Source organism: Oryzias melastigma, linkage group LG16 (assembly GCF_002922805.2).
Source record: "Oryzias melastigma strain HK-1 linkage group LG16, ASM292280v2, whole genome shotgun sequence".
Taxonomy (NCBI): Eukaryota; Metazoa; Chordata; class Actinopteri; order Beloniformes; family Adrianichthyidae; genus Oryzias; species Oryzias melastigma.
In genome coordinates, this window is record NC_050527.1 from 15,997,623 (window position 1) to 16,022,494 (window position 24,872).

The window sequence follows — 24,872 nt, forward strand, 5'->3', positions numbered from 1 at the left end:
TATTTTATTTGTCTACTTGGACGGTTTTTTATTAGTTATTTATATTTACACTCGACTTTTTGACTCTATCGCTCTTCTTTTTTCCCCGCTTTTTACTTTTTTTGGTCGTTAAGATGAGAAATCTGTGGTTGCTGTTTCTCGTCGGGCTTTCGATGGGATTTTTTAGTACCAAAGTAAGTACTGTTGGATTTCTTTTATATTTATATTATTAGAATTACTCGAATTTTCTTTTATTTCTGGTACTCTTAAAATAAGTTTTATTTGAAGCCTTTCAAATTCGTTACAAGAGAGGAAAAACGTCTAAAACGTTTTTGTTTAGCTAATGTTGGTTTTTCACTCTATTTCCCATTAAAAATGACAAACTGCCAAATTAAATCGTTTTTTTTTTTTTTTTTTTACCCAACTTTACATTACTATTTAGAGAATTTGTTATTTAAACATAGCATAAATAAATTAGCTTAAATAAAGCACGAATAAATATTAGCTTCAGGTAAATAGGAGTCTTTCTTTATGTTAAAGGAAGTTTGTTCCTTTTTGTGAGTATGAGGTTCAATCTGTAGGCTCCAGTTGGTGTCATGTTCGGAAGTCTGGTTATTTTCTAGCTTCACAGCCTTGACATTTAAACCAAAGCCTCCATATCCAGCCTGCTTTGTCCTCCATTTGGGCCTAATATAATTTGATCAATGAAAAATCAAAAGCCAAGAGAATGGACCGACAGGTTTCATATGGACTTTATTAAAACTAGATAAAGTCTCACCTTGCCTGCGTCCATGGTAATGCAGGAAAACACCTGGAAATGACAGCCTGGAGCACTGCCCTGTCTGTTGTCATCAAGGTGAAAAACAATATCCTGCTCGCTTGATTTATTCTCTGTAAAAACCCCAGAAGAGGGCTGGTGTTCTTCAGCAGCATTGTACAAAAGATTATTGTAGATTTATGATGTGTTTCCTGTAAAATATAGATGCAATCTTACAGGGTGGTGCTGTTGGTAATTACATTTTTTTATCTGTATAATTCATATCTAGTTTAGTAACCCAAACTGACATGCTTTCAGATTTAAGGCAAGACAAAAAATGCTTATATTTAACAGCCTTGAAGGTTTAAAATAATTTGATTAATGTTAAAAAAAAAAAAAAATCTTGGTCCAAACTTAAATCATCTTATGCTGAAACCAGCCTTGTTTGAATACGGCTGTACAATTGCTGGTGCGGTTGCTCACGCCTTAAAAGATGTATGTTGAAACAGACGCTCGGGTCCTGACAGTATGTGGGCTGGTTGTTGTCATTTGCCGGATCTATGACTCACCCGAGTCCCACAGGGCCAGTCCAGGCAAGCATGTACACTCCATGGGGTACATGCAGTTTTCCCTCTAACCAAACAAAGCAGCAAGAGGAGAGTGACACTTTTCAAAAATATATTTTTTAATATCCTCAGACACTTTGCTGAAGTCATACAGTCAAAGAAAAGAGCTCTGGTCTTTCCCTGCATGTTGGCATACTATAAATCAAGGCTGACATTTCCTGCAATGAGGAGCTGGTAAACAGTTTGGCCTGTCTTAAGTTGTGTTTACTAAGTTATCGGTGTTAGTCATGACTTTGTTACGAATTTAAATGGAGGACCACACATTTGTGTTTCCACAATTCCTCTCTGACTTTGTTAGTGGTGCATTAGACCTCCAATCTCACTTTGCACATGAGGGAAATATGTGAACTATTTCCATCTGAGCCCGCAGAACTAAGCTTGTCACCATGCCAGCGGATGCTTTTTTTTTTTTTTTCCCTTACACTTTGTTAGATTTCTTTCAGGATACTGTTTTTCCAATGAGACACAAATGTTGTGTTAGACTTTTTCACTTTGGGTCAGCAGTTTAAAAGGACCATTATCTCTGTGCAGGACTTCTTAACATTATCCACGTGTCAGACCAAAGCAGATTTGGGATCCCGTGTATTACAGATAAGCTGGGCTTCTGTTGCGTTCAGACGCATCTCTGCAGCTGTTAAGCAACAAAAATGCATTTTGACGTGAAAGGGTCAAAAGTTTAGTAAATTTCAGCCTTTGTCCAAACATCATTGTGTACTGATGGTACAGTTATCTCAGTGATAATGAGTGGCCCTTTTGGTGCTTATGGGTGTTGCTCAACCTCACTTTTGCTCCTTAAAGACATTTTTGTTGGTCAGCTGATAAGAATGCCAATAGTTGATTCCTAGATTAAATGTTATTCATTCCCAAAGCATCTTTTTTTTAACGTTTCTGTCAAGAGTTGGAACAATATGAACCAGCTGTTCCGAGCGAGCCATCTTCTCTGTGACCAAGCACCCGCATACCACACTGTAATACAAGACGGTGTGTATGTGTGTTTATATTGCATACGTTTTCCAGATGTTTGCAAGCTTTGCGTCACATCTTCCAGTAAACTCTGTGGCCTGAAATGCTCTCAATCACACTCACAGAAACTTGTTCTTGCGCCACACTTTTTAAAAAGTCATTTTAACCTTATACAATTGATGATTGTGTTCATCGACATGAATCTAGGTTCTCTTTTGGAATTTATTAACAGAATTCAACAATCATTGCTGGATTGGTTAACAATTCTTCCCATCTAAAATCATTTGCTTACGTTAACTTTGGTGCATTTGTGAGTATTGATGTGTTCTGGACTGGAGACCTGCTCTCTGGACTTTTCGGTGAGATAATCACGACTTTTGCCTCAATTTGGGCTTAAGTACAGCTTATGGGGTAAAAACAAGGCTCAGGACATGAGCTGAATGTAAACTTCCCTGCAGGATTGCTGGTTTATGATGTCTGTGCACCAGCTGCCTTTTAGTGCCAGCTAAGTTTTGGCTGTGGTTTTTGGCTAGGTTTTGTAACATTTGTTGTGAGCTAAGAAGCGCTGCGACGTGGACAGAAGAAACTAACTTTTTTTTTCATCCTAGAATGTTTGTGATGCAGTTTAATTTCTTATTTAAACTGGGATTTTTTTTGTTTTTTAAATATAATTATACTGTGAGAGAACTTAGCTCAGTTTAATAAACATTACCAATTTTGACTTTATTGTCTGTGGGAATCAGTGCAGCGATGAGAGGAGTCAGTGATAGTAATCTTGCTGCTGGATGATGCTAAGAGTGACTGCTAATGTAAAATGGACCTTTCTCGTTGACCTCTGTAGTTAGTACGGGGCAGAAATGTCAAGAGTTTTTAAGTAAGACTGACTTCACATCTGATGCTGACTCCACCGACTTGAGATCTTTACCTCTAAGGGGGTAAACTTCAAACACCTGTAGTTGTTAGTAACAACTTACATTTACTTAAGAAACTTTTGGGAAAAAAGTTCTCCATTTAGGAATTGTACTTGTATTGATAATAAATAATAATAAAAATAATCCTCAAATTAATATAAATTATGTTTTTTTATTCTAAAGGGATATGATTTTTTTTTTCAAGCAATAGTTTTTTTTTTTTACTTGAGCTCATCTTTTTGGTACTTTACCCACCTTATGTACATGAAGCACACATGGTACATTTTTAAGACTTTTATTTATTTATTGTGCTTTTATTTCCAGTAGAACAACGTAATGTGAAGCACACTGAGACAAAGTAAAGTCAGGTTTCTTTTTGAGAACAATGGGGTCATTAGTTTGAAGTAATTGCATGTTTTAACCCTTCTATTATAGTCATGCTACCATGTCGTGATGATATATTATTTTAAGCTGAGTACAAAAAAAATAGATTAGAGATTTTTTACATAATGTTTGGTCCTTTTGTCTCTAAGTCTAAATCCTGTTTGTGCAGCAAGGATTTTGTGTTAAAGCTAAACACAATGTTGTATGTTGTTTGTATCTGTTACAGTCTTACTGTTTTGTCTTTTATAAGCAAATCTAATCTGTCTTGTTCTGCAAGTTAAGTTAGAAACTTAAGGAAGACCGACTCTTCCTGCAGGATCTGTGAGTTTAAACTCATGGCGGCCATCTCTGCACATTCTGAGTTTAAGGCACTGATAGCATTTCATGTGCTGAGACTGTTTTTGTCTCTTTGACATTTTAAGCCCATGAGTTTTGTTTTGACACAAACACAGCATCTGGCTTTACAATTCCAGGCTGAAGACTAAATAGGACAGACTCTTGTGTTTCTGTCAACCTTGACATGATGCCTTCCTCGGGTCTTTAGAAATAAATGTTTATTTTTGTTGTATTTTTTTACCTGTTTTATCACATTGCGAGCAGAAGTTTAGATTGTCTCTTATCATTTCCAAACATGTTTTTGTGTGTAAAAGTTGAGGAAAAAAGGGCTTAGCTTTTGATGAACTGTTTCCACTAACAGCTCAAATCTCAAAATAGTCAATCCTCCCTACATTTGTGTAACAAATCTGCAAAAATAAACACATTTCATATTCTATTTTTAAATGGAGAACTCACGATTAACATAGAGCTTCAGTCCGGTAACATTTTTGAACTTTTTTAGTTCTCTAAAGGGAAACATTGATAGTAATCGTCATATGTTAGCCACCTCTTCAGCTTTTTTCACTTGTTGAACACAGCAGTGCTGGTCTCTTTTTCTTTGTCTTCTCCTGTTTTCTCCAGTCTTCTTTCTCTCAGCACCTGTGTTAGTGGAAGCATAGTATACATACCAGACATACTTCAAGTCTCAATGGGCCATATTCACTCATAGCCGAGTGTGTGTGTGTCTCTTTCTCTGTGTTAACACCACCTTATGAGTGATCTTCACCTTCTCTCTTTAGAATGTCAGTCATGATTTTGCTTTGATGGTTGTTTTCCACTTTGCTGGAGCTTGTGAGGTTAGTTTGAGATGAATGTGGTTTTCTCCATTTAACTGTTCTTTGTTGTCTCCAAACACCACTTTATCTCTTCTCCTCTTCCTCTAGAACTTACATGGATCTCCAAGTGATCCAGTTCTAGTCTAATATGGACACATTGTCATGTTTGTAACACACACTGCTGATCCGGTCACTGCAGCAGCAGTACACACTCTGGCATATTTGGGCAGCTTACATCATTGGTTGAGCGAGGTATTGCATTACTCTAGAACTGAGACGTTCACATGGTCTCAATTAGAGGGTGGAATTTTACAAGTGTGAATTTATGTCTCTTTCTTTCTCTGCACAGCTTTATTTTCATTTATTTTCAAGTTTTACTTGAGTGTTTGTTAGTTACTCCAAAATCTCTGTAATTGCCATTTTTTTTGTTCTTATTTTTGTTGTTTTCATTTCTGTCTTTCAGAGCTGTGTCTTTTGCCAGTCATTTTCCACAACAGATGACTTGTACATAGAAGGTCAACCATCAGGTGACCTCCCTGTTGATGATGAAGATGGTGAAGATGATGGATCAGGCTCTGGATCGGGAGATTATGGTAAAATGATGCCTTTATCTCAGCCTTTGTTGTTTCTGAAATAATTAGAACAATATTATTTTATTCAAGAGATTTGAGAAAATTGTGTAAAGTTTGTTTTCTCTATCAGGAAACTGATTAGTAAAAATCAGTTTTATGCAAGACAAAGCTTTAGTGGAAATGTTCTTGTTTTAACTTAACCTCTTTGTACCAAACATTTGTTCCATTTGACTTGATTGCTTTTCCTGAGGGCTTTAATAACCAGCATTTTTTATGTCACAGTCATGCATGCGTCTTAATATAATCTCGAATATTTATTATTTTTAACCTGAGTCTAAAAGGAAAATAAATTGTCTGTCCTATCTTTTATGATGTTGATCTTGTCCTTTTTCTCAGGTTTTGTTAACTTCTCAGAGAATGAGAAAGTCGTCACAAGGATCTTGAACATTCCACAAACCACAGTTTCCAAAGAAATGCTGCCATTCCAGCCGACGACAGACTCCCCCAACACCTCCCCAACCACAGAAGGAACCAGCCAGGATGAAGAACTCCAAACAACAAATGTTTTCCCTGAGCCCTCTGAGGAATTGATGGTATAAACACACATTTGCTTTTGTTCTAAACCCTACGTATAATCTAATCGTTATTAAACTTTGAGGATTGTGCAGAAGATTCCAAACGGTCTGTTCTTGAAGCTTTCAGACATATTGAAAATGCAGTGTTTGACCTTGTGGTTTGAGTTATTTTGTCAGTTTTGAAACCCACCAAGGTTTTTTTTCTGTCCTATGAGACGCACTGTTTAATTGTGTAAAAATGCTTTATTCCAGACGCAGGATACATACTCTCCAATTGACCCTACCAGTCCTGCTCCCAGACACACACCTACCAGTGAAACGTCTGCTGATGACCTCATGCCATTCGAGAATTATGACAGCAACATGGATTATGAAATATTGCCAGCAACGTCTGAAAATGACCTTTCAGCTGAAAATGGTCAATTTAAGAACATGGAAGTAACTTCTGAGAACATGTGGGAGAGGACAGAGGTCCTGGCAGGTAAGGATAACAAGTTTTTATTGTCTTCTGTGGTCTCTCATATTTATCTGAGGCTATGTCTGAATTCCCACCCTAACTACTAAGAAACTATATAATGGGGGACTCCATAGTGCCCTGGATTTTAAAGGCAATTTGGACACGATGCTCACTACTGTTCTTTTGTTTTTTTAAACACTGAATTTAACATCACCCATATCACAAAGTCAAAATCAAATCATTCTGAACATTTCACGACGTCTGTTTGACTTCACTGGTTCTGATGATAAAAATGTGGATGATTATTCAAAAATTACATTTAAACACGTTTTTTTGTTCAAAATTTGTCGACCGCAATGCATCGTGGTCTATATTCGCTAATCTAGTGAGCATCGATGCACGCTAGTTTTTCCACAAAGACTTTTGGGAAATTTCTAGTTCACTCGATTTTAAAATTAGTAGATTCAGACAGCACTAGTGCACTATTTAGTGAGTGGGGGGGGGGGGGTGGACATAGCCTGTGTGTTGTCCTATTGAAAAGGAGTAAGAAAGAATCCAGGAAATCACTGTTTGATTTGTTTAAAATAAATTATTTGTATAATGGTGCAGAGAATAAGTAAAACATAAGTCACCTCAGTGCTTTGTAATATAACCCTGGTTTCAGAGACGGAGACGAAAGGTTTCCTGTAGATCTTCATTGGGTTTGTACTATAGCTGCTATTTTGGTCCAGTCTTCCATGTAGATCTCCTCAAGAGTTGTGATGTTGGTGAAAATCAGACTTTCAACTCCCTTCAAGGATTATCTTTTGGACTTAGGTCTAGAGACTGGCTGGAGCACTCCAGAACCTTCTAAAGCTTTTTACATAGTTGCTCCTTGGTTGTCTGTGTGATGTGTTTAGGATGATTGTCATGGTGGAAAACTCAGACTTGTTGCATTCTCAATGCTCTCACTGATGGAAGGAGATTTTTGACAAAAATGTATAAATTTATCCTTTCTAAAATATGGATTAGCCATCCTATCCACTTTGCTAAAAGGAAGCATCAAACCCTGATGTTTCCACCCCCATGCTTTACAGTAGGTTTGGTGTTCTTTGGATGCAACAAGGATTCTTCTCCCTCTAAACATAGCAAGTGCTGTTTAGACCAGAGCTTCATTTTGGTTCATCTGACCACATGACATTCTCCCAATCCTCCTCTGGACCATCTAGATCAGGGTTCTCAAACTCCATTTACCTTGAGCCCACTGAAGGCGGAGTCTGGCTGAGGCTGGGCTTTATGGGGTTGGTGCAAAAAATATGTTTTCTATCCATTGTCTATGTCTACTGAAAAGTTTATTGAACATTTCTTCATGTATATGTACTACTAAGCAATATCTTCTATATGTCCTGTGAAACGACAGGAGCTAACGACACTAGCAACTGTTGCTAAGGACTTTTCTGACAACCAGATCCAACGACAGTAGCAAATGCAAAGTTTAAAGCATAAAGCAACTGAAACATCACAAAGCAACTAAAAAGCTATCACTAAAGAAGAATATTTTGCTTAGTAGACATTGAACTTTCATATTAAGGCAGGGGTCACAAAATATCGACTTGGGGGCCGCAAATGGCCCACGGGCCTCCAGTCTCTGGAGACTGACCTGGACATGTGCTGGATTAAGCAAGGGACCTTTGGATAACTGTAGGATTTGAACTCATGTAGTGTGCTACTATAGCAACATGTGGTCCCACCTCTCTTGAAGACATTGACCAGTTCCCCCATGTAGTTCTGGGCAGTTTCATCATCTCAAAATCATTGCATCTTACACGGAGCTCCAGGTGGAGGGAGACTGTCAGGGATCTTGTATTTCTTACATTTTCTAATAATTGCTCCATCTGTTGACCTCTGTTGGTAGTTTGTTTATTCTTTAAAAGGCAAACAATGTGATTTCTGGGATTTAACACACATTAAATTGACACAATGCAAGCTTCAGTAAGACTTGTTTAAACAGGTTTTACAAACCATACCTTGCAAACACTTCACTACTATAGTAATAAAAAACAAAGTAGGTGAGGTATTTAGGACTTTTCCTAGTGTGAGTCACATACTGAATATTTCCTTCTTCTCTCCTCAGCTGTGATAGCATGCGGTGTGGTTGGATTCCTCTGCGCCGTCTTCCTCCTCCTCCTCCTGGCTTATCGCATGAAGAAGAAAGATGAAGGAAGCTACGACCTGGGAGACACTAAGCTCTCCGCCACTGGCTATCACAAAGCGCCTACCAAAGAGTTCTATGCTTGAACAGTAATATACAGCGACAGTAATAGAGGAGCAGCTGAAGTGATTCCCTTTATGAAGATTGAAGTCAAACACCTTTGCTTTTCTCAAGTTCTCCAAACAGTTGTGTCTTTAGCATTCCTGCTTCCTTCCTTTGCCCTACATGATAATTAGCTTTTGTGCAGTAAGGGTCACAATAAGTCACATTTCTACAAAGGCTTATTTGTCTTTTCTTTACCAGGGAAGGACTTGGGCATAACTGTTAATTCATAAAGTGCTGTTATGAGATTTTTCTTGGTAACACGGTGGATTTGTTCATTTCTACTCTGGAAAGTTGTTAACTTTAAACGTCTGATAACACTGTGCTGTCAGACCCACTGTACCTCTGTAAGTTGGACCACACTGAAGTTTATTGTCCCCTATTTTAAGGCTCCACGGCAGAACCAGCTGTGGAGGAGGGTTTGAAAGCTTTTAACTGAAATGGTACTTTATTTGGGACTCCAATAACAGAGGGTTCTCTGCTACCTTTATTCCTTTGAGGTCACTGCGTGTTATTACTTGTTACGTTTCATTTCCTACATGCTTCTTTGCTCAAATGGATATTTTTGTTCCAAGTGTCCTATAAATAATGAGTGTGTCTTTTCAAATGCAGTTAAGTATGGCTGCTACTCTGCAGGTACAAGCTATTTCTCAGATATGTGTTGCTTATTCAACTGACCAAATATAATTGTATTTGATTTGTCTTTTGTCAGTAATTTTTGTAACTTTTTAAAGATGTTTAAATGTGTAGAGATGATCTTTCTGTGAGACAGCTTTAAAGAGATTTCTGTTGTATTGATTTTTTTTTTTCAGTTGCTACGGCTCAAGTCTCTCAGGCTTAAATCTTTGGAACATTTGTAGCATTTTCAGGATTATTTCATTTGCTGACAGAGCTCTGCAGGCATGCTGGGCAGGTTAAGCTGATCCTAATGACTATAATTCAGAACCCAAAGAAGTGACCACTGCTTTTTCTGATTGGCAGATGGAGCACATTCCTTTCTGATTGTCCGTCGCATGCGGCTGTAGAAGTGGGTTTGAAGTCAAAGGGACGCTGACGGTGTTTTAGGTTTACAGAGCGGGGTCAGAGTTAGAAGTCCAGTCGGTTTTCAATACATTTAACCTTTGGCTTCAGTAGGATCACTCAATTTTATCAGCTTGCCTACTAAAGAGCAGGTTTTTTTAAGGATGTATTATCGGATTTTCAGACAAGCAGTCAAAAGTATGCGAAGGGAGAAACCGAAAAACCCAATGCTTTTTCCAAGTGGTTTTTTTCTCTTTATTGCAGAAATACACACAGACAGGTGTTTTCTTGTCTGGAAGTTGGAATTTCCCACCTTCTGTAGTGTTATGAGACTGCACTACAGAAGGTGACTATTTTTTTTTTTATTGAGGTATTGTCACCAAAATAGTTTTAATTACATATTTTTTACTTATTTCAAATCAATTTTCTTCAATAATTATTTATGTTTTTTTCTTGGAAGATATTTACATTGAGTTTGAAATGGCATTCTTTTTTTTGCAGTATTATTGATACTTTGTCTCTGTGAAAGTAATACTTCATCCAGCATTGATTTCAGAATAAAAGTGCTAAATTACCCATTGGCTGTGCTCAGACCAAAGATGTGGTCACCATCTTACTATGACTCACTGTAGATATTTAATGAACATTTGAATCTTCAGTGCCTCACAGTGTTTTCTTTACTTTTGCCTGTGCCATTATTCTGTTGGTGCCATGCTTTTGGCTTTGAGCTGTAAAAGATCACATCTGCTGGTTCTGGACTCAACTTTACTGCAACACTGAGTTTGAGGAAACTTGTATAAGTTCTCCATAAACCCACAAAGGTGAAGACAAATGGTTAGCACTTGTTTGCAATTCAACTGCAATGAGACACAGTAACTTTACCAGACTTTTTTTTTTTTTGCAATAATTTATACAAATATATGTTATCCTTACACACACTAGATTTAAAACTGGTATAGTGCAGTGTTGTACAGAAATGTATCTTTGCATCCTGCTGCCTTTTCTGGTAATATATCATCCTTTATTCATGTTTTTTCTACATTTTACAAGCGATTGTTATATTCTATTTTATTATAAGACAACATAAAGGCCCCCTTTTATGACTGAATTTATGATCAGAAGTAACTTACCATTCCTTGTTTTATGAAATTAAACTTTGTCCTTGTCAGAGTTGAGAGTGAAAGAAGTGCAGGTCAGTCTGCACTGACTTGCCACACAAAGGCGAGCATGACCTTACAATGGGACTCAGATTTGGACACTTCTTGGAAAGATGCATGTTAGTGGGAAATCTTTTGAGGTTTGCTACTGAATAAAGAATCTGACTTTCATGTCAATCTGAGTGTTGCTGTTTTTTTTTGATCAAATGACTCCATGTTTTCTGAATTGTGTTCAAACATCTGTCTCTTTGTTTCCCCCTGATATCTGATCTACTTTTGGAACCACATCTCAGCTTTCTGTCAGTCTTTATCCATCTTGAGCATGATCTGTGTGTTTGTCGTTTGGTGTGCATTGTTCTGGAACTACTTAGCACTTTAGAATATGTCTTTAGTGGTTAGTGATTGTGAAAAGGGGAACATCAGCTGTGGGTAGAATGTACTTGTAGCTTTTGTGCTGAAGGCTTGCATGGGGACTGAAGCAAAACATTTCTTCCCAGCGTTGTTAACACGTTTACAAAAAAAAAATTAAAGTACCACGACAATGAAGAGAAGACCAGCAAATGTGAAGACACAAACAATGTTTAGTGCAAAAACAGTGTATGTACATTTAAAAATAAATATGTGATATGACATTCAGAAAAATTAAAAAGAGAAGCAAATGTAAAAGAAATAAATTAAGACTTGGGTGAGTGGTGATGTGTGTTTTCCAGTATGAATACATTGCATTTCCTGTATTTGGACAAATATATGGCTTCTAAAAGGTTGAGAAAAAAATATATATATTTTTTAAATAAAAGGTAGGATCAGAAGATTATTTTAGAAGATTTATTTATACACATTGAATATTTAATTTTATTTTAAATGTTAAAAGATGGTGACTTAAAACATGGAGGAAACACGTAGGTCTACAACAATTGCTGTACTATCATTAACTGAAGGTAAAAATGATCTTGTGAAAAATCCTCTTCTCTTTTAAATGTTATCAAAATGATAGTCTGGTTGGTTGTTAACTTGTTTTAAGCTCCAAATATTTTTTTAACAGAACCTCAATAATAATAATAATAATAAAACAATTTGTGATGGTTTAGATATTTTTCGTTTTTAGGACTTAAAAATGCTATTTAACAAAAATTTTAATTTACTCAAATTTATGTTGGTACTTTTACTTTTCATTTAAGATTATTTAAGATCGTTTAAACAAACTTACATGTTTAAGATCACTTTATTGTGAAAAATAATACCGGAAGTTCCGGTTTAGTGTTAAAAACAAAACAAAACACGGAAACAGAAGTCGTAAACTCCGCTGCTCAAACGATGTGAGATTCTGTCTAAAGCTTTTTTTAAAAAGTATTTTGGAACTAACCTTAATGGAGAAACTAACGTGACTTTAACGTCTTGTGTAATTCTCTAAATACAGGTCTCAGAAAGCAACATTTTGGCTAATAACACCATTCCGGCGTTTTGACTCCATTTATTTATCTGTCATTTGGAGGACTAACGCTCCTGTTGCTAGTCGATATATTTCGGTTTCTCAGGAACAGTAAATCGTAGAAGGTGATCTACTTTTGAATGCTGAAGGACTTTTGAAGCATTTGGCTGCAGATAAATCAAAAGCAAAGGTAAAAATGGATAATGTCATGTCAAAATAAGGTGTTCAATTCTATTTTAGATTATTTATCACTACAAATAAACTGTAATAACTATACTGCATTGATATCCACTGTTTTAGCTGTCTTTTAAGCCCATGGTTAGATACAGCAGTTGCAGGACAGGAATTAAACTTTTGAAAAACCTAGGTTCAAGGAAATAATCTCCACGGCATTTCCGTCTGTAGATGGCCGGGGTTTGGAGGTTGCTCTTCTTATTCCTCATGTGGAGTTTATGTGAAAGCCATCTTCACTTCCCTCCATCTGTCAGAGAAATATCTGCAGCATCATCTAATAAAACTGTAAAAAGAGGTAAACCACTCTCTTTTTTTTGCAAGTCAAAATCTAAAATATATATTTTTTTAAATAATGTGTTTGATTAGAATCCCACAGACACTGTTCAGCATTATTTATTGCTTACTTTACTTTAACATTTCACACATTCCAATTCCTATATCTCATCTGCAGTAAAAACAGACTTCTCATAAAAGTTTTGCTCAACCCTGATATTTGTTTCTGTCTTTTTCTGCTCAGGCATCACAGCAGAGGTTGCAGGATATACTGACGTGGCCAAACGGATCATAGACCTGGCTGTGTTCGGTGCGGCCCGGAATCGCTCTTACACCCGACTGGCTGACTTCACTGACACGATAGGGAACCGTGTCAGTGGCTCAGACAATCTGAATATGGCTATTAAATACATGTACAGTGCCATGGCGAAGGATGGCTTGGATGTACATCTAGGTGAGAGGTCTTGAGGTTTGCAGAGAGTGATAATCTAAAAGGGAGTATTTTATAAACACCAGTGGTGTCTGCTTTGTCTAGACCTCTTGTGTGTTTTTCCTGTTTAGAACCAGTGAAAATCCCACACTGGGTAAGAGGGAAGGAGAGCGCACAGATGATTCTTCCCCGGACAAAGAGCCTGGCCATACTGGGGCTGGGCAGCAGTATAGGAACTCCACCTGAGGGTATTCACAATGTCTTATTAATCCTAAAGTCTTCCACATACTGTCCTCATACTGTCCATAAACCCACTTGAACCTCTTTAGGTATCAAAGCAGAGGTGCTGGTGGTTCAGTCATTTGAGGAACTGAAGCAAAGAGCCAGTGAAGCTGCAGGAAGAATTGTAGTTTTCAACCAGCCGTTTGTCAGCTATGGAGAGACTGTGGCTTACCGTGCTTTTGGTGCGTCTGAGGCAGCCAAACTGGGAGCTGTAGCCACACTCATTCGATCCATTACTCCATTCTCTATTAACAGGTATCTCTGTCTGTAGATGGATCAGTTTTTTATCGTTTGACACATGTGAGATTTCCATATTCTTGTTTTTTCTCTCTGTGTAGTCCTCACACAGGTTGGCAGGACTACCAAGATGGAGTGAAGCGCATCCCTACTGCCTGCATTACAGTGGAGGATGCTGAGCTGATGTGGCGCATAGCCCAGAGGGGTCAGCAGATTGTGGTTCGACTCTACATGGAAGCCAAGACGTTACCAGATGCTGATTCTTTCAACACGGTGGCTGAAATTAAAGGCTGGCAGCACCCTGAGCAGGTAACACTTGCAGGCTAATCTCCCATACATGAATGCTGACCGTGTCTTTAATGTGTTATTCTGGGAAGAATGTTCTGACACAAAATCATTTTTAGTTTCAGACTTTTTTTTAGATTGTTTTGTTTTTTTATTTATACTGATTGTTTCTAACCAACAAAAGTCTGATGTGCTGACATTTTTCTGACCCCAGAGATTAGCACAGCTGTTTTGTCTGCCTCTCTGTTGCTATTGCAATTAATTTAGTCTTCACAGGAAACAAAACAAAATGTATTTTCTTACATCATAAACAAACCAGTCAGTAGAAATTTCATACATTTCAAAGCCCTTGATTTTGTTTAGTCCCACTCCAATCATATTTTAACCTATTGTAAAAACGTTTAACTATTATTATGGCCTCTTTTGCCAAAATAAAATAAAACATCATTTTTCAGGACATAGTTTCTGCAGAGCAGCAGCACTTCATTAGAAATTCACCCGAGAGTTGTGAGCGGATCAGTTGGCGTGGAGTAAGCCCGCCCCCGTTCCCTTCCCCGTTCCTGGGAGCTTGTGGCTCGTCCGGTGCACCGGTATTTTCTAATTCTACGTTACAAATACAATAGTTTTCTAACTGCTTTTCTTCGTCTGTTCTTGATTCACAACAGTTTGAATAAATAAATACTCAAAAATTGTAATTTTTTAGCTTCAAAATTTCCATCATCAGAAAAATGCCACAAGAACATGTTAAAAACACTATTTTAATCAGGGTGGGTCTTTAAATGATAAAGTGAAGGTGATGTCTTTTTGTTTTTCTAATCTTTTAATTAAGTATTGTTACCCTTTTGTGTATATATTGTTGAAAAAAGATTTACCCGTAATTGTAATTTCTTATGCATTTACGTGAAGATTTTTACACTGAAAACTATCAAAACATAATCACACAGCATAAATACTTATTTTCAAATCGACTTAAATAATGAAACATGTAGAAATCCGCGATTCTTTAATGTTTGGGTAGTGCAGAAAAGCGTGCCGTCTTTCTCTTTTTTCTTTCTTCCAGTCTTGTTCTGTTGTTTGGTTGTGAAATAACATCTAGTCGGTATATTTAACAATGTCCCTGTTGTACAGCGTCATGCCAGCATCGCAGTCATTCTCAACTACCCAGTAAGGTTGTAAATCTTTACTCATTATACAGACAACACAAGTTTTCTTTCCCTTCAGTGTTTGCCGAGCTGTGGTTTCGGTTAGACCAAGTTTTTGTAACAGCATTTTTCTTATAGTAGCTGTTCTCTTTTGTTCCGAGGATTTGGATTTCTGATGCTGTATTCAATTGTTTTTTAATTAAAATGTCTTGAGTTTCTAATGTTCTGGCCCTTTGATAAAATTAAATAAGCAAGAAATACACATGTCATGATGCTGATAGAAACTTTCCACTCTTTCTAGCAAAAACATTTACCTTTGAAATCATATTAATCTCTCTAAAATCATGTCAGCTCTCAAATGACACATAATTATCACATTATGACTTACTGGTAAAAAATTATGACTTTGTATTCCAAAATAAAACTTTGCATGTTTATCCTCTTTTTACCTCATCAGTACTGTACTCTGGTACTTGTTTTGTAATCCGGTGTCAGTGACCTCCAGGTCTGCCTGCAGTATTTGCTATGTTATGACACTTCTTTTCCATCACTGTCTTTTCCACCATTTAACTACAGTTCAGTTTTAGTAATACATACTTATACAAATGCTTTATGTTTTTCCATTTGTTCCAAAACTCTATGTATCATAATCAGATTTAGATAATTAGATGGGTAGCTTTCAGTCATGTAACGTCTGAAGCTGACTGGAGAGTGAAACTGTGTTTTAAAAAAACGAGCTTACACTGGATTTTGTGCTTCACAACGGCTGGAACTGGTTAGTTTTTCTTGTTTCAGTTTAATGTTTCCATCACCCTTTTCAAAAATAAAAAATAAAACCATGAAAATAATACGTTTTGGGTCCCATAAACCCAATTTTAGCACTAGTACAACTATTCTAGCATTTTTAAACAGCCAACAGAGCTTCAGTGATATTTATGTCTACACATAGAATCTGTCACTTAATTCTGTCAAGAAAAGAAATGACAAAAATACTGCTTTTTCAAACAGAATTAGTTAGCTGTAATCTTGGATTACTCTGTCATCTCTGGGGTTTTATGCAATGACTGAGGATCTGTAAGTTTCGCTGCCATTGGTTTGTATTTGGGTGATTTTCATCTCTGTGGTTTTCGTTATCTTGTCTGGATCTGACAACATTTAAAGCCAGACACCTCCCAGAATGAAAAAAATGAATGGCCTAGCAGATGATGAAACACTCAGTAAAGTTGATACAGCGCTCAGGGTTGAATAGTGTCAGGCCCACCTACCATTTCTATTTTAGTGTTCTAAAATAGTAAATATATGTAGCCTCATTATAGAATGAATGAGGTTAAAACTATTGGTCTTTTTAAAAACAGGTCCTTTCTACATATTTGAGGAAAGATTGACAAAGCATGCAGGTAGAAATTGATGAACTGAAAGAAAAAAGGTGCAATTTTAGGTTTTAGCAATAATGCAACTTTAAGCAATTAAAATAAAGCTTTTCCATCTGTTAAGTTGTGCTGGTTAGTCTTTGGATCCCAGTGGAAGAGCTTAGGCAAAGAGACTCAAACCTCCTTTTTTCTCAGCCACTCCTTCTGCTCCTGCGGGAGCAAGAGGAGGCGCACAGAGACTGGATGACAAAAGATAATGTCTGTGGATCTCATGACTGAAAATTGCTTTCAATCTCAATGGGAGGCAAAAGAGGTGTTATAATGTCAGCGAAGTAAAGTAGAATGAACGGTTAATAACATTTAAAAGTGACATTTTATTTTTGGAAAAAGCAGAAATGTGCTACACAGTGAACTGGTGAATAAAAAGGTCTTTTCTCAGCAACAGGCTGAGGACGTTTTTCTGGGCAAAGAGATGCTGACACTGTTAAAGTGACCACAAATTACTTGCTTGAACTGCTTTTATTCCAGAAAAGCAGAAGTTACCTTAAATATAGACGGATGTATAAGTTAGGACACTTCTTTTTTTCAAGAAGTTGAAGAAGCAATTATGACTCTTTTGGTCTTGACTTCTAACCGTTAACCCCCTTTTTTTTTCTTTTTTTCCTGAGTGGCACAGTCAGACGTCTGTGGACTTGCGCAGGAACGTTATTCTTGTCTGAAAATCGGCAGCAGCTCTGGTGGGCATGAAAAAAAAGTGCAGCTCAGTGTCTGCTGCGGTTTCTGCTCGGTTTTGTAGACGTGTGCTCTGCGATGTGAGAACCCTGAATGTTAATGAATATAAATCTTAAACTGCAAAGTGAGTTATGGGGACGTCACACGGAAAATCTTTCATTTCAGTGCAACTTTTTTTTTTTTTTTTAAGATTTATTTGACAACACGGAGTTTAAATGTTCAGAATCTTTTACCTGCTCTTCGTGACGATCAGATCTCTTTGCCAGAGAGCGGTCGGTTGACTAAACCAGGGGTCTGGAACTTTTAACAGCAATTTAAGAGCCATTTGGGCCTTTTTTTTTACTTATCAAGTCTTAGAAAGAGCCACAAAGTCTTAGTTTACACTTTAAGAAAATGCATTACGGCATTGCATTCATTACTATTTTTTTTAATAGTAAATATGAATTATATGTCTTTTTTTGGCATAATTTCCTTTCAAAATAAAAGACACCCTGTGCCAAACAGGCTCATTCCAGTGTAGCGCTGGACAGCTACTAACCATTGTTATGCAGCATAAAATAAAATGTCCTTTAAACCCATAAAAGATCAGACTTTTTAAAAAAAAAAATGTGTTTAGTATTTGAAATCTGAAGGTCTCTTAAGGTCAACAGGGATCTAAAAATCTTGACATACCTGTACTTTATTTTATAAATTTGACTAGTGCTGCCACAAACGATTATTTTAATAGTCGACTAATCAACGATTATTTTTTCCGATTAGTCGACTAATCGGGTCATGAGCATACTGGATGTAAATTTAAACCAACTTGAAACTAGATATATAGCATTACCTGTGATAATGCTAGAGTGAATGCTGTAAGCTAAAGTTGGTTACTGGAGATGCTAGTGCTGATAGCTGAAGAGGCTTTACCTTTCCTTAATTGGGTTATTTCTCAGGGACAGTACACATTAAAAGCATAGATGCAATGTGCCTGAATTAACATAGAGGCTGTTTTTCATCTGTAGTCCCTGGACAGATGTTTAAAATGTTAACCTAAAACATTATCAACAATAAAAAGGAAACGACCATAAAAATACACTAAAATACAGAGGTAAAGCAATCAGTTAGAGTACATACAAACATTAATAAAATGCACGAAGATGATGGCTGAAAATGCTGAAATTGATACTTAAAAATGCTAAAGTTGATAACTGAAAATGCTAAGGTTGATATCTAAAAACGCTTAAGCTAATAGCCTGCTAAAATATTTGTTAAATACCAAATTAGCCTAAAAAAAATGAAAAAAAGTTTGCCAAAATGTGGCTGAAATATTAGCTAAACTCCTAAATAGCCTAAAAAAAAACAAGCAAAAAAAAACTAAATTAGCTAAAACAGCTAGCATGTAGCTGAAATATTAGCTGAAGTCCAAAATGGACTAAAAAAATCTTTGTAAATGTCAAAATAGTCCAAAAAGCTACAATAATGGCAGCCCTAACCTAAAGTAATCTAAATTAAACATGCTAATTTAGTAACTCTTACTTTAATAAAATATACATTGTTTTATTTTTCTTTGTCCGTAGAGCCGCTATGGAGGGATAAAAGAGTCGCATGTGATTCTGGAGCCGCAGGACGAAACCATTGCGTTTTACCAGACTTTCAGAAAATGATTAAAAATCAGTTTAACCCTTTAGCACCTAAGATTTTTCACACACTGTAACTTTTCAAGCGTTAACACGAATTGTTAACACGATCAATATAATTCCAGTAGATTCTGAAGGAGAAAAGCGGCGTTCCCGCCGCTTTTCTCCTTCAGAATCTACTGGAATTACATTGATCGTGTTAACACTTGAAAAGTTACAGTAAATCAAAGAACAGAAACACTGGAGCTCCGGTGTTAAAGGGTTAGGGAGCACGGTAGGTTCACGTAGACGACGTTCCAGGCAGGAATAACGGCAGATACAGGAGGAACTATTTACAGAAACGTAATCGTCGCTGAAAAAACTTTTTATCAAGGCAAACTCCTAAAATGGTTCCAACTGCTGATGGTCTGCTGCACACCACTCTCTCTCGTTGTTAAGGAAGTGTGTTACATGTTTGTGATGGGAATTTCCCAGTAGATTACCTATTAATTTGTCTGTGCAACATTAAAAATAAAAACAGAAGTGAGTTTGGTTAAATCGTTAATATCTAACTATTAAGGTCACCAAACCCAAAGTCTCTGAATTAATTTAGTGCTTTTAAATTCTCTGTTTTGAGACTGTTATTCTAGAAAGTTAATTTAATAGTCAAATGTAGATTAAAAATAGAACTGTTGCTGTTGCTGCGTTAGTGTTTGCTTGTTGGTGGTGGTAGACGTGGGTGACGTCAGCCGTGACCTCCAGGCTCATCATCTGCCAGTGAAGCAATTGTGACTCAGAAGCATAAATGTTCACATTCTGTCATGGAAAAAGTCCCTCCATGAGGTATAGTTCCTCATTCCACATTTCAGAATAACTGGAGGCCTTCCCTTTCTGTTCTCATCCCATCCCTGAAATTCAGTTTATTTTTGCATCATTTGTTTTTCTAATGCGTTACGCAGTTTTTTATTCAAAATATGCAAAGTTACCCAACGACAGGTGATTGTTTTCGCATTAAAAACTTTGCCTAAACTGCCAGGAGGCCTTTAAGCCCCATATTTTTTTCCATTTTTTTTTTTTTAACACCATGATCTAAATTTACCCCATTTTTTCCTGATAATTCACTTTAACATTCAAATGATTGTTTGGAACTTTGGACCAACCAGACTGAAAACAAATCTTTTCATAATGAGGAAAAAGAGCTATTTGACCCTCTTTATTATTATTATTATTATTTACAATTTTGCATTTGTAATGACACTGGCAAACTTTCATAGTAATATTTGACTTTGAAATATTCTGATGACAGAATAACTGTGGAAGCCAGTGTTAATTACAAATAGTGCTTCCTAAAATACTTCTCTAGAATAAAAAAAAGGTTCATTTTAAACTAAATGACAAAGATCAATCACCTTTGATTGCTTTCATTTCTTTTCTTTTTCTCTCAGAATCAAATCTGCTTGTAAATAAAGCTCATTTGTGTGTCATCATTTCAGAATTTTCCAACTGGATGTAGATCGACTGCAAAAAAGTACTTTAAAATATACTTTATTGTACTTAAAGTTAAAGAAATGCATTTGAATCATATAATGTGAAAGTGTAAAATTTTAAATATTTTTATACTGATGGTGATCTGAATTTTTGGATCAGTTTTTAATGTTTTTTAATATATTAAAAGAAAGCTCTCAGTAATATTAACCCTTTAACTCCCTGCTCAACTAACTTCTCCAAGACAAAAAGCAGCAGATAAAAGAAAAACATTTTTATTTTGTGTAGTTAAAGGGTTAAAATAAACAAACAAAAGCATAAAAATGTGATTTAAAATCTAAGGAAAATGTAAAGATGGTCTCAGCTTTGTGTTGATAAAGTGACACTAAATGGCTGCTCAAACATTTGAACAAAAGTTCACCGTTAACAGCAGAATATGAAAAAATATCAGTGAATTTAGCCATGTCGACATGGTCATGTTAACCTGTTTTTAAAAAGACATTACATCAATAGAGATTATTTAATTGACTGTAAAAGTTATGATAAATTCAGGTTTTCAGGGCGAAATTCTATTCTTGTCATAGGAAAAATGCTTCACAAAGACTTGACTTTAGTAATGTTTCCTTGTCTTTGTTGAGTTTCGATGAGGCCAACGTTTTCTAGTCATAGCAGATGTAGACCTCTGCTGCCTCAGCCATAGTTCCTACACATTTACAGTTTACTTGCCAACTTTAGTTACATAATTCACTTTTTTGTTTCTCCGGCTACAAACCAAACAGACTTTTTTCTGTTGACCTCAGGCACCAACAAGACATCTTAGTTCCAGAAACTACCCCTCGCTAGATATTTCCCCTCTTTCAGAGGCTGGATGTGGCTGTGTGTGCAAGTCCCAGCACATCACCACCAGCTCAGCTGCTCCCATGACATATTACCTCATTAGAAACAAACTGAATCTTCCACTGTGAACTCACTTGTGACTAAATGATGTAGACGAGGAATCAGGTTTAGAAAGTGTGATGACTTTTGAGTTCATATGTGTCTGTACTACAACTGCATATCTACAACTTTTGTATAACACTCCAATTAAAATGGTATTTTTAACATGTTCTTAAAATTTTTTTCTGATGTTGAAGGACATATCAAGAAAATTAAGCTTAAATTGTATATCTGAGTATTTTTTATCCAAATTGCTGTGAATCTGCAGTTTGAAAGAGAGCGTATTTGTGATGTAGAAAATAGTCACAGGCTTCTGGCCCGCTAGATTCTGGAGGAACCACTTGAAGACAAATTGGCAAATTGTTTTCCTCCTTCATTGTCATCTGGCTCAAAACTGTACTGCTGGATAGCTCCAATATTGCTCCTCATTCTTTTTGCACCATTAATGTTACACTGAGGGTGGGATCGGCTGTGAGCTAGCGGTGGAGTGTGTAAACAGAGAGCTCTCAGCAACAGGGAGAGGAAAGGGTGGTGGGGTTACTCAGCGCTAACAGTCCCAGCCACAACTTAGAGGTGAAGTTCTAATGAACTCCTGCCGCTCTACAGAAACTATGTCCTAGAAAACAACATTTTTAAAAAAAAATTTGGCTAAAAAACCGGTGAAGAAATGGGACCGCAGTTTGTTGCACTGATGACTTTATTCCTCTTCTTTGTCCACAAAGTCACCTTACACACAAATAAATAACTTAAATACAAATTTCGATATAACGAATTAAATGAACAAAAAATGAAAACGTGTACCTCGTTGGCTGCATTAAAAAGTAACAAAACTTCTTCATAAAGCCTCATAACTGTTAAAATGTCTTTTCTTCTCAGTCTTATGGTCATATGTGTCTTAACTTTCCATCTTCTTTGCTTGATCTCTTTTGCCATATAGAACTCGACAACTGGCATTACAACAAAAGTTTTCTTTGCCAACATGATCTAACAAAGGTTCTGCCTCTCAGAAATATACTAAATAAAGTGCATAAAAATCCAAAATAAGAATTAAACAAATAAATTAAGAACAAGTGCTCACACTCTTATTGTAGCAGTTAAAATAATCATAATCAAAAGACCACTAGGGACGTTTTAAAATAGGTAAAAGGGGGATCAGAAAGAGGTTTTTCCTTTTTATGAAAGTTTTAGAAACCTTAAATGTTTCTGCTTTAAGTTGGAAATCAAATAATGATATTATTGTGTATCAATAGATAATAGTAGTAGTAGTATTTACTTTCAAGTGTCTGGACTGCAGCCTGCAGGGATTTCTGAGAATGATTGTCTAATGAAAGGAACCAAATAATGAAAAATGGAAGACAAAAAGAATTTGATCTTTATTGGTTGCCCTTTATCCCATAAAACGCACAGACTGTCTGCTGGAGCAAACTTTCATTCAGAGACTGGGAATTTTTCTGCTTTTAGCCGACTTTACCGGGCCGTCCCACAATTTGCATCACAGCGCTGAACACAGGGTCCAGATAAGGCTGATAAAATGTTCCTTAGCAGGTCATAAATTAAAAAATTTCGACAAACTGCAGCTTTCGCTTAATAACAGCTTTGGTGCCGCCAAATGAGACGTTGGAAAAACCCATTTAAATTCCTGGTGAGACAAAGATTAACATCTGTACATAATTCCAGGGTAACTGAAACATTTAAGTCTGGGTGAAAGTGGTGAACCAGCGTAGAAACTGGCTTTGTCTGCTGCAGAGCCATGCCACCAAAATGTGTAGTTAGGCTTTAGTGTTGCATAAGAAGAAAAACACTTTCACAGGAGAGGGAAAAGAAAAGAAAAAAGTCTGGCTTCTATCTTGTTTTGAGGAAATTTTAGGTTAGTAAAGGTTTGTTTCCCTGGGGAAGGCAGTCGGGATGGTCCCATTGACAGGAACCCCCCCCTCTACCAAATACCTAGAAGAACACAACATTCAGAACTCTGTTTTTCTCCCTACGTTACTGTTTTTTTAGTTTTGTTTTTCAGGGATTGTTCTTTTTTTTCTGGTGAAACTCTTATCTAACCGGAACAATGAGTTTAAATGTGTTTTGTTTGCATTAAGTGCCTGTGTGGGTTAGAATAACACATAAAAAGGACATATCTGTTACCTTCTTAAATGATCCCAGCATGCCTCTTTATCCTTTTAATATAAATTTACAGTTTTTCCCCCCTTTTTTTTGGTTCCCCCAGGTCGTCCTTCTGAGCGGACATTTGGACAGCTGGGACGTGGGCCAAGGCGCCATGGATGACGGAGGCGGAGCCATGATTTCCTGGGAGGCCCTGTCCCTAATCAAAAACCTAGGTGACGGAAACAAACTGTTGAAATGTGAACAAACTTTTCCGTTTTCTGCCGTCCTCAAATGCTTGACTGAAAAAAACCCACACATTTTTGTGGAGACAGTTTGTTCAGAGATGCTGACGTCACGCTCCATCTCCGCTCATGGATAACCTCGGAGGAATCACTCCGGCACAGATTGTTGTGGCTTGTTTTAGGTTGTTTTGACCTTGTTTTGGAATCGATGCTATCTGGATTGTGGGAGACTCCTGAGATTCAGTTGTTTAAATAAAGGAAATGCTTTAAGTCATAATACGTTATAAAAAAAGAATATAATTTGCTCAAATCACTGATCCAAAATCCAACAATTATGAATGTTTTTAAGTGAAAGCAGTCTTTTGGTTTTATGCTTTGTTGCTGTTTATCTTCTATCCACTTTATCGAGGCAGATGGAGCCTGAGCTTCTGTATATGAAGAGTTTATCTGCCAGATCACTGTGACTGTTCATACTCATCGCTTTCCATCTCTTTTTCCACCAAACAAGCAGATTTTGGAGATCTTGGGAGAAAAGAAAAACATTTGTTTTTGTAGAGAAACCTGCATGACTCTCTGTTTATTTAAGAAGCAAATGTTTTCATCGTGTCTTATATACATTTAAGGTATAAACTTTCACTATTTAAAGTATTATTATTTTAATTTACGCAGAAGTTTAAAGTGAAGAGATCTAACTTCGCAAACAGAAGCACTTAAAAAAATCCACTGATGAAAATTGTTTTTCACAGCTATTATTTTTTTAAGCAAATAAATAGCTGTAATTATAGCTAATTATTATAATAAACATTATTTTCATCTGACTGTTTTCTTGATATATTTTTATTTGCATTGTTTGGTGCTCACTTATGTCGTCCGCTGATTGCAGGCTTGCGTCCAAGAAGAACTTTAAGAACAGTTCTGTGGACGGCTGAGGAGCAGGGTGGGGTCGGAGCACAGCAGTACTTCAGTCTGCACAAGGTACGGTTACAGGCTCTCTCTTAATAGAAAACACCATGGTAAAATGGATGAGGGAAATATTGTTCCTGTTAATAAGAAGCAGGAAGGGTTTAGCGCTTTGCGAGAACAAAGTGTAGGAGTGTGGAAATGTGTTTTCAGCAGACCAGAGAGATCTTGGCTGCTTCCCAGAGTTTTCTCTGTGAAATGGATCCATGCAAAAACTCGAGTCTACAGTTTCCTTTTTTTTTATGGCCCGCAGCATCAGGTACTGATGGCAAGGACCATATTATTTTTGCTAAAA

At 36.7% G+C, this 24,872-nt stretch overlaps 2 protein-coding genes across 4 annotated transcripts in view; both read left to right on the forward strand.

Annotated features, from left to right (window-relative positions):
• Positions 1 to 2: 2 nt before the first annotated feature.
• Positions 3 to 11,022, forward strand: LOC112143254 (syndecan-2). The gene is made up of 5 exons (XM_024267093.2): positions 3 to 173; positions 5,235 to 5,364; positions 5,740 to 5,936; positions 6,171 to 6,399; positions 8,489 to 11,022. Exons 1-5 carry the CDS (start codon positions 114 to 116, stop codon positions 8,650 to 8,652), a joined length of 780 nt encoding a protein of 259 aa, XP_024122861.1. The 5' UTR covers positions 3 to 113; the 3' UTR covers positions 8,653 to 11,022.
• Positions 11,023 to 12,100: 1,078 nt separating this feature from the next.
• Positions 12,101 to 24,872, forward strand: part of LOC112143208 (carboxypeptidase Q) — a 19,294-nt gene continuing 6,522 nt past the window's right edge. The window contains exons 1-9 of one of the 3 annotated variants that reach the window (XM_024267009.2): positions 12,104 to 12,161; positions 12,263 to 12,464; positions 12,680 to 12,803; positions 13,026 to 13,235; positions 13,343 to 13,459; positions 13,541 to 13,748; positions 13,832 to 14,039; positions 23,497 to 23,608; positions 24,501 to 24,592. In XM_024267009.2, coding sequence (XP_024122777.1) covers positions 12,680 to 12,803; positions 13,026 to 13,235; positions 13,343 to 13,459; positions 13,541 to 13,748; positions 13,832 to 14,039; positions 23,497 to 23,608; positions 24,501 to 24,592 — 1,071 coding nt within the window. In that variant the 5' untranslated portion in view covers positions 12,104 to 12,161; positions 12,263 to 12,464. Of the gene's footprint in view, positions 12,465 to 12,679; positions 12,804 to 13,025; positions 13,236 to 13,342; positions 13,460 to 13,540; positions 13,749 to 13,831; positions 14,040 to 23,496; positions 23,609 to 24,500; positions 24,593 to 24,872 lie in introns of all 3 variants that reach the window. The other 2 variants (XM_024267010.2, XM_024267011.2) reach the window with 2 other exon arrangements.